The sequence below is a fragment of the Dermacentor albipictus genome, chromosome 6 (assembly GCF_038994185.2).
Source record: "Dermacentor albipictus isolate Rhodes 1998 colony chromosome 6, USDA_Dalb.pri_finalv2, whole genome shotgun sequence".
In the NCBI taxonomy this organism is placed as follows: domain Eukaryota; kingdom Metazoa; phylum Arthropoda; class Arachnida; order Ixodida; family Ixodidae; genus Dermacentor; species Dermacentor albipictus.
This window is the reverse complement of record NC_091826.1, coordinates 117,092,571-117,107,110: the sequence shown is the minus strand read 5'-3', so window position 1 is coordinate 117,107,110 and position 14,540 is coordinate 117,092,571. Positions and strand designations below refer to the sequence as shown.

At 43.3% G+C, this 14,540-nt stretch overlaps 1 protein-coding gene across 2 annotated transcripts in view; it reads right to left on the bottom strand.

Annotated features, from left to right (window-relative positions):
- The window catches only part of LOC135916293 (ninjurin-1-like), a 126,593-nt gene that overhangs the window by 33,492 nt on the left and 78,561 nt on the right, over positions 1-14,540 (bottom strand). The window contains exon 1 of one of the 2 annotated variants that reach the window (XM_065449624.1): positions 7,341-7,367. The exons of the other annotated variant lie outside the window; for it this stretch is intronic. Coding sequence (XP_065305696.1) covers positions 7,341-7,352 — 12 coding nt within the window. The 5' untranslated portion in view covers positions 7,353-7,367. Of the gene's footprint in view, positions 1-7,340; positions 7,368-14,540 lie in introns of those variants that run through there. 2 annotated transcript variants of the gene reach the window in all.

Below are 14,540 nucleotides of genomic sequence, written 5' to 3'. Positions count from 1 at the left end.
CCTTCACACCTACAGCAAAGAGCACCACGAGGCGCGATGGGGCCTAATCGCGTTCGGACTTTACGCGGAAAGAATGCGTATGGTCCCCAGGTCCCCTCAAGTTGTCTATGACAACTGTTTTGCCTGGAGGACCCCCAACATTGTGTTGGAAATAAACTGAACTGAACTGAACTGAACATCACGGTGATGTTGACAGCGAAAAGGTAAATTCAACTGAAGTGTCCCTTAATTAAAATAAAATAAATTCTAGCGTTCTACGTGCCACAACCACGATCTTATTATGAGGCACGCCGTAATGGGGGACTACGGATCAATGTCGACCACCCGGGGTTCATTAACGCGCACGCGATGCATGGCACCACGGACGTTCTTGCATTTCGCCACAATCGAAATGCGGCCGCCGGGGCCGGTATTTGATACCGCGACCACGTGCTTAGCAGCGCAACGTCATAGCCACTACTCAACCAAAGCGGTTTCCCTGTAATTGCCATCAAAATGAGAAAAACTCTATATCTCATTTTTTTTTAATTTTCAGCTCGTACAGAGTTTGTGGAGCATATAACGCATCGGGCTATTCAGGTGGATTACATGAACCCATTACCTTGGCGATTACAAATCGCAATGTCGACCCAAAACGTTCACTAGTGAACTTTGTAACTCTTAACTTTAGGGAACGCGTTTGAATTGCGAAGTTGAAGCTAGGCTGTCGAAGTAATGTCTGCTTAGCGGAAATGCTAAATTAGCACCACTTTCGATATATTCGTCCCCAAAATCTACTACAAATGGATTGGTTTAAGAATTAAGATCCTCCCAAACTGCTTGACACCTGATTTTGAGAAGCTGCTACCTGGAACGCCAATATCATTCCTTCGAGGCCCGATATCACGAACGGGGTGGGAGTCTTAGGATTCCATCCTGCTAGGCAAACATGGCTTCAAGACGGCTCATCTCAAATTGCACCTTTGCAGCATATAGAGTGGGCACGGGAGAGTGGCAAAATGCTGTCGCTCATGAATCCCTTTTTCTTTCATGTGCACCTTGTCCTAGTTGGCCTGTGGCTTTCCCTGCTTTCCGGTGGGCCAAGTGCTACTTTGTCGTCATGTATGCTGATCTCAAGGCCGCCCCTGACAGTCACGGCTACAATCAGCGACGATGACTGGTTCGTCCTACGTGACCTGCGTAATGCTTTTGCATTGCACTCAAGCGGCACATCGGCAACACCAGCGCCATCATTCCACAGCGAGCCCTTAAAGGACTGGCGTCGGCCGCCCTCCTTCGGTGGGCACGGAAGAGCGGCAAAAATGCTGTCGCTCACAAATCCCTTTTTCTTTCACGCGCCGGTTGGTGGTACTCTTTATTCTAAACGATCGAACAATATTTGCCTGCTGCTGCTCCCGTGCCCTAGACTGCTCTACGATATTCTGTGCGAATGCACTTTTGTTGTCAAACTTTTGCTCCTTTGCGGGGATATAGAAGAAAATCGCGTTACGGGGGGGGGGGGGGAGGGGGCTAAACATTGACCCTAGCAAATCGCACAAAGAATTTCTTGACGCCATAGGTGTCTTTTCAACGAAATTCGACAGTCGCCACTCAGAGGTGATACCCGCATTCACTGAGCTAAAAGAAAACCGAACACAGTCGCAGATCTTACGCGCAGATTTGCAAATATTGAATCTAGTGTCGAATGTCTTGAAACGGCGCTACCTGCAGCAGATGTCAGTTCTGTTGCCCAGGCGGTTAAGGCTGAAAATGTTGCGTTGGCCTCGCGTCTTGTTAATCTAGAGGATAGGTCACTGTGACATAATTTGCTGTTTTTTGGCATCCCGGACGACGTTTCTGAGACTTGGGCACAATCGGAAGACCACATCTATGAGCTTCTCTTACGTCATTTAAATCTGCGTATTACAGATGGCATAGTGGAGAGAGAACATTAGGTAGGGTGCTTATGTTGCAAATGAGACACGCCCAATCATCCTGATGTTTTCTTCCTTCAAAATCAAAGGAAGTATTCTCTCAGAAATCTAAATTGAAAAGTACAGGTGTTTCCATTAGCGAAGATTTCTGCAGGGCAACGCGTTTGACACATAAAAAATCTTCTCGAATTTCGCAAGTCTAGCGACCGGCCTTTTTCACTTCGCTTTAATAAACTCGTCATCAACAACGAAGCCTGCATACACAGCGCAGTGATTGACACTGTTCGTGAACTGGAATCCCCTAGAGAGGCGCGTGCAGCTTCCACTTGCAAAGCACCTGCTAATCCAACAAATGCAAATCGGCATAGCTATCTCCACGATCTGCAAACGGTGCTTCAATCTTTCTCACCGGTGCACGCAGTGTTCTCAATGAACGAACAACTTTATCAACTCGCATTGACGCGTGCTCAGCTGACATAGTTGTTCTTTCAGAAACCTGGCTTTCGGCATAAATAAAAAACGGTGAAATTTTTGAATGTGAAAAAAAAAAGCTACAAGATCCACCAGTACGAGAGTGATGTCCATGCTGGCGGGGGTGTTCTAATCACCGTGGATGATCAACTTTCTTCATCGAATGTTCCAGTAGTGTCTGCTTTATAGCTTGTGTGCGTATGTGCTGTTATTGATAGTCGTAACTGCATTCTTTGCGCTTGTTATAGATCCCCAATAGCACCAAAATCTTTCTGCGATAATTTACATGATGCTCCAAACAATCTAACTGTTCGGTATCCTACGTCACCTTTGTTTATTCTGGGGGACTTTAATTTTCCTAATATTTTGTGGAGAAGTGATTTCGTGTTCCGTACCCTGGCAAAAAGCTCAACCGAAGATGCACAATTTCTGAATATCTGTTCAGACTTCACCGTTTCACAGTTAGTACATGAACCCACTCGTACAACTTCTACGTCATCTAACATCCTAGACCTTATTTTCACCATTGTGCCTGACTTTGTTTCTAAACCGATTTACCTCCAGGGTGTATCCGGAGTGTATCCGGTGTATCCTGCGGAGTGATCACTTGATTATCAATTTTACGTTGAAAATGCGCGTATCTTCCAAGAGGCGATCTAAAATTATCGTTGACTATAACCGCGCTGACAGGCCCTCAATTACCCGTGAACTGGAAACGTTTGCCAGCGGCTACCTTACTAAATTTGATGAACGCTCTGTCGAAGAAAACTCGCAGCTCTACAAAAATAAATTGCTCCACTTAATTAACCGGTATATACCTCGAAGGCAAATTCCTTACAACTCAAGCTCATCTTGGGTTAATAATTCCCTTAATCAACGAAGCAACAAAAAGAAACTTATTTTCCGTCGTGCCAAACAAACCAATCTTACCGATCGCTGGAATACTTACAATCATGTAGAAGCCGAGTACATTTATGCTGTTAGCAATGCTAAAAAACTTATTTTAATGTCACACTGCCATCCCTCTTACTAACTCAACCACGCAAATTCTGCAGCATTGTAGGCGACAAGAAAGCTGACTCTATTCATTTCATTCATGTTGATGGCAGTGATGTTGACGCAAACCAGTGTTTCACTGTGTTAAATGAAGTATTTACCTCATTTTTTTGTGATAATAGCCTTGCCGATTTACCGAATATTCCTCCTTTCTCGTTTTGTTGTATAGATCTCATATTAGTTCATTGGGTTGGTATTAATCGTTTGATTAATAATCAAAACATGTTATCTTCTGCAGGTCCTGAACTTAATAATTCAAAAAATGTTGAAGTATACGGCGTTATTTCTATCTGTTATTCTATCTAAGCTGCTTGCTCAGTCAGTACAGTGCCCATCGCTTCCTACAGACTGGAAAACGGCGAGGGTGGTTCCAGTCCATAAATCAGGCAACGCAGACTGTCCCGAGAACTACCGACCCTTCTCATTAACCAGCATTCCATTCAAACTCTGAGAACACGTAATATATTCTCACCTCATCGATTTCCTGGAAAGCAACGCGTTCTTCCATCCATCTCAACACGGTATTAGAAAAACTTTTTCATGCAATACTCAACTTCTTTGTTTCACTAACGATTTGTTCGCCACCTTAGATCAAGGATTCGATATTGACTGTATTTTTTAGATGTTTTCAAAGCTTTCGACACCGTATGTCATAACCTACTTATCCATAAATTTATTCAGCTTAATATTGATCCAAATGTGTTGTCTTGGATTGAGAAGTTTCTTTTTCTAATCGAACTCAATATGTCACAACCAATAACTATTCATCTGCTTTGTCAACAGTTACACCCGGAGTGCCACAAGGCTCCGTCTTGGGGCCTTTACTCTTCTTGATTTATATTAATGATCTCCCTAACTGTGTAACCTCATTATCAATCAATATTTTCGCAGACGATTGTGTAATATACTGAAAGATCGCTAACCCTGATGATTCAGATAAACTGCAAGGAGATCTTTACAATGTATCCCTCAGGTCTAATAAATGGCTCATGAAACTTAACGCTAGCAAGTGTAAATCGATGCGCATACCACGTACGGCCAGCAATGGCAATCAGTGCAGATGTGTACTGAATGACACTTTATTAGCATCCGTTGACGCCCGCAAATATATTGGCACTCACATAACTAATGATCTGTCATAGAATATGCATGTTAATTATATTACTGCTAATGCTAATCGCATGTTAGGATATCTTCGTCGTCACTTGTACACCTTTCCGACTTCGGTAAAACTGACACTCTGCAAAACCCTAGTTCGCTCAAAACTAGAATACGCATCTGCAATTTGGGATAAGAATCAAGCATCACTAACCGTAAACCTTGAAGGGATTCAAAATCGAGCAGCTCGCTTTATTTTATCTAACTATTCCCGCCATTCCAATGTTACTTGTATGAAAAAAGCCCTGAATCTGCCAGATCTTTCTTTATGCCGCGAATGTGCTCGCCTTTGCCTATTCCACAAGCCTGACTTGATATAAACTACGCCTCGTGTGAACGTACCCAAGACGCTCATTGCGTTTCCTTTGATGCATTCACGACAGGCGTCATTTAAATCAAGTGTGGGCTTCAAGTTAAGATGCATTATTGAATACAGGGGTAAGAGGCGCACTAGAAAGGAGCATATTTCGATGCAAGAGCACCAACAGATCGCCGCGGCCGCCAAGCAAACGCTTTCGAAAGACTCTTCGTGATGCCCGGTGCGGTGCTGGGCATAAACCGCGGCAAGCACAGGCAAGCAAGTGGGCAATTTCGCATGCATATTCGCGTCGGTTATCGCTGTCACTGCCTTGTAATTCGAGCAAAATGGCTAGCAATTATTTTTTATATCCTCTATGTGAGAGCCGGTTATCGTCACCGTTCTCGCAGTCTTCCCGAAAATGATATACAGGTGTCTACCCTTTGCAGAAAGGCAACGCGACGCAGAACTACTTGAAAAACGATAACAGCTAAAATGGCTTATATGAAAACAGAACTCCCCACTCCGGAGAAATTGAATTCCTTGACTCCAGCCGAAGCACCAGGCCGACAAGCTAAACCACCCAAGACACATACATGGAAGCTGGAACAGGGGCGGTTTTACTGATCGTTCAACCTAGCTTTCATTGTTCAGCTTTATGTCAGTGTTGGCTCAGTTGTTACATGTGCGTACGTACGTGCCTATGTGCGCATGTGTGCCCGTGCGCGCAGCGCGTGTATGACTATGTGTTCCTTTCGAAACAATACACCGCGCCATGACCTCTAGGCCCTAAGCTTTATGCATTCAGTTCAAGGTCATGGACCTCCAAGCATCAATGTTAACTTGATTCTAGCTACAGATAACCTTACCCTGCATAACGGAGTGCATGCAGACAGACTACTGTGCGGCCGACCAGACTGACTAGTGGGATTAATCGACTAAATTTTTAATTAATGACTAGATTGATTGATTGACTGGACTGGAATGACCGGACTGCGCTGACCGAACAAACGACTGAGGACCAACCGAGAGACTGATCGACTGGCTGGCTGACTGCACTGGACTTACCATACCGAATCACTGAGCCAAACGGACTGATCTTCTGATTGGACTGAACTGATTGTCTGAACAGCTGACAGACTAGACTTGACTGGATTCACTGGACTAGTGACTGACAGACTGACTGCCTAACGCACCAAACCTGACTGACGACCAGCTGACTCGACTGTCCGGATGACCGCTCGACCGACCGACTGGACTGTTCGGAATACTTGCCTAACTGAAAAGACTGATTGACTGAATATGGCAAATCCGTTCTGCGGAATCCTGCAAGGTGGAGGCAGAGCCATGAAAGGGAAAATTGTCAACAACTCTAATGTAGCACGAAGTTACGAAGGAAACCCGTACGAGTTTCTCAGAAAGAAATCTACGCAATTGACGATGCACCATTCCACTTGGGACAAAAATTCATTGCTGATCCACTTACTCTTTAGTGTGCACGCGTTCTTTGGCCAGTACCCCAGCCCTGTCACGCGAAACGCGTAATGCGTTATAATGCGTTGTATCTGCACAAAAATTCGGAATTTGCAAAGACGTTTCATCGTTATAGCAGCGTAAATGTAGATGATTGGTAGCTTTGTAATTATAATTTAAACATAAAAGGTAATCCACAGAGATACATAGGGATCCTTAGAAAACGCGTGGAGAAGTTTATATATAGAGGTGGGCCAACTGAAGTTTGGGGTTGCGTCCCCTTCAAATTTGGATGTGGGCCAACTGAAATGTGAACGTGGGCCAACTGGTGAGTGGGCCAAGTTAAGTTTGCGGCTGGGTCAACTTGAAATTTGCACGTAGGCCAAGTTAAATTTGGGGGTGGGCAAGCTCTAAATTTAGGAGTGAGCCAACTGAAATTTTAGGGTGTGCTTACGCATACTTAAACAACTCCAGTAGAGCCTCTGCATTCTTTTTAAATGAAACATCGTTTCCTGCAATGAAGCACAAATGTAACCGCAACGCCCATGTATTTTGCCGCACACTTTGGGAATTATTGACACGAAACTGGTATCATTCTGAAAATTTGTTTCAAGTGAATACGGCTTGCTAACTTAAACGGCTGTAATTCGTAAATTGCTGTACGTGCGTTAATGTAACCGTTTGAATAGTTAATTAGATATTTATAGTAAGTCGATGCGGTATTTAGATTTCCCTTGAAAGTTATGTGCAGTTCAAGGACTGCAATTACGCTATCATCCACAGGCGATATTTAAACATTCTGTATATTAACAAAAAAGACACGTTGAGCCACGCTGTATTGGAGGGCTACGCAATAGGTTCGATCACATGGTAAAAGCAGCTGGCGGTACAGGGAAATATAAGCCCACATATTACAATGACGCGGTGGTTAGAAATATTTCAAGAATAATAAAGAAGGCAATATTGCTTACTCCATTCACCATTGTTGGGTTGACACGAGTGATCATCTGATGGACAGAAACTCGTTGTTTTTTTTTCTCAGCGCTCCCTTCTTCCGTGAAGTTTTCGTTTTCTATCTGGCACACGATATAGTCGCCCAGGACAGTGATCCACGCAGATTCACACGAGTGAAGCGTATCACAGGCGATGAGCCCGGTCCGGTCGAATCGAGGCACAGACACAAAAAAATATTACAAAGGCTGCAAGTCCTTCAGGACCGGTTAAAGCAACGCCGAGGGTTGAGAACGCAAAGCACTTAATATACTGCTGTCTGTGGATAAAACTGCCCGTAGGCCAGAGAACTGCTTCGGGTCCGTATCCCAGCGCACACCGGAACAAAGAGATAGCTGTTGTTGCACGCAATAATAACCGCAGTAACCATCCGTGGGTCAAGGAACGCGTATTGGACGCCGTCACTTCACAGCCTCTGAATCAATAAAAAAATAAAGCACGGGGGAAGGCGACGTTTGCGGCAGTATCCACAGCAGTCACGGCATTCAACTCCAGTCGTAAGGAACGCTCTCGCAAAGATCTTCACCGGGCAGGCGTCGGCCAAATCGAGCGGCTCTCTGTTGACAAGGTAGAGCACCGCTTTGTTGTTAACGCCAGCACCTTCTCCCTCTTGGCGTCATTGTTTGGGCGATAATGTCCTGTAATTGATGCTGTAGTGAGTTGGTGCGGCCCTTCACGCCACAAACACGCACGCACGCGCGTGCAGCTCGCGACGGCTGTGCGGACGTGCCAACGCCGTGGGTTGCCATGACAACGGATTTTGGTCGGTCGCTCGAACGTGAGTGCATGCCACCACCCTTACCGGTTTTGTCTCGCTTTTAGAAATAGACTTTATCTTTGCATAGCAACCACCGATCGGTCGCATGTGCATTACGCTTGCTCGAAGGTTCGCGCTGTCCGTTTTTGCTAGCGTTTTGTTGTTTCGATTTGCTTTCGGCCTGGACTGTCCTCAACGGAAGAAACAGATGATCAAGCCAGGTGCGAAGGAAAGAGTGAGAGGAATAACTGTTGCGGAAGGCGTTACAAATAGCGCAGAAACTGGAGTCGTGACTTCGGCGTTTGCGCCGGCATAACGTCAAGCACCAAGCGCTTCAGAGACTTGCTGTTACCGCACCTGGAACCGCGTCTGCGGAAAGCCCATACTGAACGTTTATTCTTTGTGAGTTTATGCGCAGTCACCGCCGCGCATTTGAGAACACTGTTATGTAAACAAACTTAACAGCGATCATAATAAGCAGAATTAACTAAACAATGCATTCTGGGTTTGCTCGATGTCAGTAAACGTACTCCATTTTTTATTGAATTTTAGTCTTGCAAAAACCACCGCTACTTGCTGTAGAAATTGTATCTCGACTAATGTGTTTAACTTGATTTTCTTGTGAACAATCCACAAGCTTGATTTTATTTTTCGTTACCCGCCGTGGTTGCTTAGTGGCTATGGTGCTGGGCTGCTAAGCACGAGGTCGCGGGATCGAATACCGGCCACGGCGGCTGCATTTCGATGGGGGCGAAAACACCCGTGTACTTTGATTTAGGTGCACGTTAAAGAACCTCAGGTGGTCGAAAAGTTCAGGAGTCCCCACTACGGCGTACCTCATAATCAGATCGTTGTTTTGGCACGTAAATCCCCATAACGTTTTATTTTTCGTTACTTTTTATTTTATTATATATTGCTTGCTTGCTTGCTTGCTTGCTTGCTTGCTTGCTTGCTCGCTTGCTTGCTTGCTTGCTTGTTTGTTTGTTTGTTTGTTTGTTTGTTTGTTTGTTCTTAACTTCTAACGTATATAGCATAGCGATCAAATCCCGGCCGCAGCGGCTGCATTTCGATGGGGTCGAAATGCAAAAACGCCCGTGTCCCGTGCATTGGGGGCACGTTAAGGATCTCCTGGTGGTCCAAATTTATCTGGAGTCCCAGAATGCGGCGTGCCTCATACGCGAATCGTGGTTTCGACACGTGAAACCACAGAATTCAATTCAGTGTAGCGTAGCTAAGCGAGAAAGATTAGTCGATATCACCTATGACGCCAACTTTTGCTACGCCCCCGTACAATAAAAAAACAACTAAGTTCAACTCTCTTTATATACTTTGTTCTTGAGGCTCAATGGATCAACCGATCAAACTTTATTTCAGTTCAGTTTCAAACATAACTGGGGCTCAAAGGAAAAAGAAGCCTAGACCATTTGGCTAAGCTCTCAAACCCAAAAAGCAGGATTGATATTTGCGAGAAGCATAAATAATTCAGAGACAAAACATAGCACAACAAGCCCTATACAAGGAATACGATCCGTTAAACATTGAAGGGTTCGGTCCAATAAAACACTTCATTTTAGATTTAGGTACACGTTAAAGAACCTCAGTTTGTCGAAAAGTTCAGGAGTTCCCCACTACGGCGTGCCTCATAATCAGATCGTCTAAAAAAGTCTAAAAGAAAAGATCTAAGAATGTAATCGTTGTGCAGTTGAGCAGCACTGTTTTGTCTTCAATAAAATATTTATACAAAACATTTACACATCATAGTTACAAAACGAATGTAGGCGAGCTAACAAACAAAGTAATCTCGGAAGATAGAAAACGACAATGCCTAATGGGACTGACAACCAGTTCTCATAGTACCCATTTTTTTTTATTATTGCAATGAAAAGTTTACCGGTCGGAGTGTCTGATCATGAAGTGGTAACGCGGAAAACGCCGTGGAACATTTTTTATAGGAATTTTTCGATCCGCAGAGAGGACGAAGTCGATCACTGGGAGCATGCTGGAAACAGTGATACGTGAGCGCAATAGTGATTATACGCTAGCATTAGTGAGAGGGAGAGAAGTACGGCCGTTAGTGTGAGAAAGTATTATTTTGTTTATCAACTCGACATTCCTGCATTTTATGTTTTCCGAAGCATTAAAGTATTTCTTCAATAATAGCTATATGTTTTCGCACTTTGCCGTCCAACTGCTTTATTTTAACCAGTTCAAACGAAACAGTCCGATCGAAAACGAAACGACGCTTTTACACGTGATTCGCAGTTCAGTCTGTTGCCATAGTCATGCGTGCGCTTTTGATTTCCGAAGCATAGCACAAAGCGCAAGTTCTAATAACATGGCAACTGCAATTTTAAGCAATAACTATGTTGTACTTAATATCAGTCTACTTACGTACAGTGACGTCACAGACCACATCCAAAGTACGAATATTTCACTTCCAGGTCAGGCCACTTACAGGTTTTTGAGATTTTCCTTGCCAATTTAAAATTATAATTACAGCGTGCTGCATTCTATCACTATAGATCATGGTCATTTCATTTCCGTCATGATCTCCCAACAAATTCTGGCCAGTTGTCAGTCCCTTTAAGTTCCCACACAATTCAGGATTCACGCATTTAGTTAAAATATATCTCAACATAATGACGCTGTAATTAGTTCTACATCGAGGTAAGGCAAACATTTTACATTTTCGAGTTTTGTACGGTGTTTCATGTTGGGTCAGTGTAACTATTTGAAAACAGGGGGTCACTTCGAGTTACAGCCTTTTTGCAGAAGCACACAGGCCAGTACTCAAACATTCACTGTACAGTCACTCAAGCACGGGATGGAAGTATTAGATGGAAGCATCGATACTTCACTTATTTTACCTTACTCAAAGGGTATGCTACATGACAACTGCATTGTTGTACAGTAAAGCCATTAGTTCCACGAAATGACGAAATGACAATGAATGTCATTCATTGATCATTATGTACAGCGTTTTTGTATTCGTATTGCACCTTATTCTTCGAAACAGTTTATCTGCCACCCCTTATATGATCTCTCTGCGGTCGCAGTATTCATAAATAAAAATAAATTAAATAAATGCACTCGATTCACCGATTTACTGGCAGGATTTTGTACTGCAAACGTATGGGATGAGTTAAGGCATTATAAGGCGTTTTAAGAATTATTCTGAGCGTTTTCTTTTTTTTCTTTTGAAGAACGAGTATTTTTTTTATCTGATACACGGGTGTTACCTCTGAGCAAGAAATGATAAGTAATAATAAAACTAAGCATAGCATAAGGTTAGCTTAGTTTCAGTGGGTAAAATGTGTTTATTGTGCGCAGAAATTCTAACAAACCTGGAGAGAATGATGTATATTCTATGCACTAGTAGCAGTGAAAACTATACCTACGGAAGTAAATTGCTCACCTTATTCAATATCAATTATCAGAAGATGCGGCAGGTGCAATACCTGTTTGTTTCTTGGGTGAACGATGACAGACTTTGCCTTTTTGTCATTTATTTTTAAAGAATTGTGCAATTACAATTAGGTTAAAGACGCAAGGACTCCATTATCGGTGCCTGTTAGCAGCGTTATGTAATGGGAAGAAAGAAACCAGGGAGGTGTCTTCCGCGTCTATGAGGTATTCAGCCTCCTAAGGGACGTTAAATCATTGACGTAAACATTAAAGAGGCCCTTGCGGAACGCCGTATGTAATGCGCGGAACTCAGGGTGAAAAATGACTGACCACGACATAACGAAAGCGAGAATTTAAGTTAATTACGTTAAGCGGATGTCCCGCGTGTGCTATAGGGTCCAAGCTTTGCGAAAAACAAGTGTCGTAGTTGAGCATACATCGAACGCCTAGCCTCAGGAGTTGTGACTCAAGGTTAATTAGAATAACTTTCTTTTTATCCACTAGAGCGTTTTCCGTCGAGCTATTTTTGGTTAAGCCGTATTGAGCAGCCGGGAATTACGGAATGCTTAAAAGGAACATTGAAGAATAGATCGAATTACTTTTTCGAACACCTTAGAAAAAGAACAGAAATGTAGATATAGGCCTATAATTTCTGAAAACATTGTAATATCCTTTCTTGCAAATGGCTGCAACTGTTGCTAGCTGTATGTTGACTGCAGGGAAATGAGTTATTACTATCATTGTTATCATTATTAAACATGCCAGAGCCCAGAGCTCAGTAACGGTGATTATGTGGTAGGAAATGGCGTTGGCCGTTTATTTATTTATTTATTTATTTATTTATTTATTTATTTATTTATTTATTTATTTATTTATTTGCAGGTTACCCTGTGCAGCGCCGTATCATTAAGCAGGGAGTGGGCACATCATACGAAGGGTAAACAGTTAGATACAGAAATAGACATGCAATCTTGCATCAAAACTGCGAACGCAAGTACGAGGTTGAAAAAACAAAATTACGACAAATGGGACAACCGGTCAACATGTGTGCATGGTACACTCAGAACAGCCAAGGAAAGTGCCAGAACAAGGAATCATTAGCATGCGCATACATTTACTGCTGAAAAGATCAAAATATAACCAGTCACAGTCTCTCGCAATCCAATAAACGTGACATAAACCTCTCTCATGGCTTGCTTAAAAGAAAAGTACCGAATGCGATATTCAATCGCCTAGAAACCGATAGATTCCGGGAATATAATTCAGATTTACATTATAATTCAGTCACAATTCAGACAGTAACGTAATAAAGGTATCGCGGATGGCTGTTATTACACGCGATGGAATGACATTCTGTCACTATGTGATAGAATGGGGGTAAAAAAAAGAATTTCATATAACTGGTCCTGCACAATATTCCGCAGTTTCTATTCATGACTTGGTCTTGTCGACACATAGCGCGTCAATATCCTCGAAGCCTGAGGGCAATAAATACGATTATCCAGGTCACACAACTCCGAAGCATGCATCCGACCACGTAACCGAAATTAATATTTTATGTAATGCTCTTCCAAGATAATTTTTTAAAAGATGATTGAAGGCGGCACGTAATCTAATAAGTGCACAAGGGGCCTCGCGAAAATACTGGCAGGCGGTCTACAGACCGATTTCACAAGGAGTTTCACTACATGGCCGTTGTCGCAAAGAATGCCGGTAGTAGTACATTCCCTGGCAGATGGAAAAGCAACTGCGGCTCGGAACATCTAGTTTCCCACTGCTGTATAATTTCCTTCCCTGACCACTTTCTTTCTTTTTTTCTTATCGGTGCCAATTAGTCGGTTTAACCTTGGAGAAAAAGACCAACTGCAACAAAATCTCACTTTCGCTAAATTTGATGAAATTAGTTGTATACTCTACTAAAGCAATTTTGCCAAAGCCGCAGGGCCCATACTTGCCTAGTCTCTTTGTTAAGCAGCCTCTAAACAGTACTGAAGCAGACGTGTGCCCCTAGTGGTGGTCACTGCGGGAAGCCGACCTTACATCGCAGGTCAAGCCGTGCAGTGACCCGCGTCACTGCACGGCTTGACCTGCGCCGCTTCTAACCAGTGGTAATGGCGGCGTTTCTTTTTTTTTTTCCCCTTCCGTTGCTGTATCAAAAAAATGGCTACTTTTGCGAACTTTTAGTGACTGTTTCGCTTGCATATCAAACTTTGCATGAAGGCTCCTCTAAATCGAAACTATATTAAAAACTAGGCTATAGTAAAGCTAGACTTCTTACACGGTCAAAAAATTTCGTTGCAGTCGGCCTCTAATCTCAAAGAAGGTGAGGATGACGTACAGTAAGAACAGCGCTGAGAACCCGCACCCCCCCCCCCCCCCTCGCCCCATGGCCCAAAAGAAGTAAAAAAGGGCGCTGACAAAATTTACAGTGTAGACCGTTGGAAAAGAGTTTATGTTTGGTAGTCACACTTTTGAAGTCACGCAAAAGTGCTGTGGCAATTTATAACGAACTTCTTCATCCGTACAATATTATCCCGACCGTTGGTTTACCTTTCTTCTCCATGGTATGCATGTACACATCATGATGGTGGGCTCGTTTGGGATTGTCGCCGAGTCACTCGAGCTCAATAAAAGGCTGCCCTAGCTGCTGTCGCGTACATTTATCTAGGTCAAGTGTAGTAAAAGGGGTCCCCGGATAACAGGAAGGACATTATCAGACGAACGTAAATGGGTTGGAGCGCATACGGCAGGCATTTCCCAGTCATGAGCATGCTTACCACTATGCTTGAAAAGGAAAGTGAAAATGTACGATCATTGCATTCGTCGATCGTAATTACATATGGGGCAGAAACGCAAGGGTAATAAAGGAGGACCAAAGACTACACAGCGAGTGATGGGACAATTATTATTAGCGTAATTATGTCAGGAAACAAGATCAAGAAGCTTTGGATTATAGAGCAAACGGGGGTAGCTGGTATTCTATGGTTGAGATTAAAAG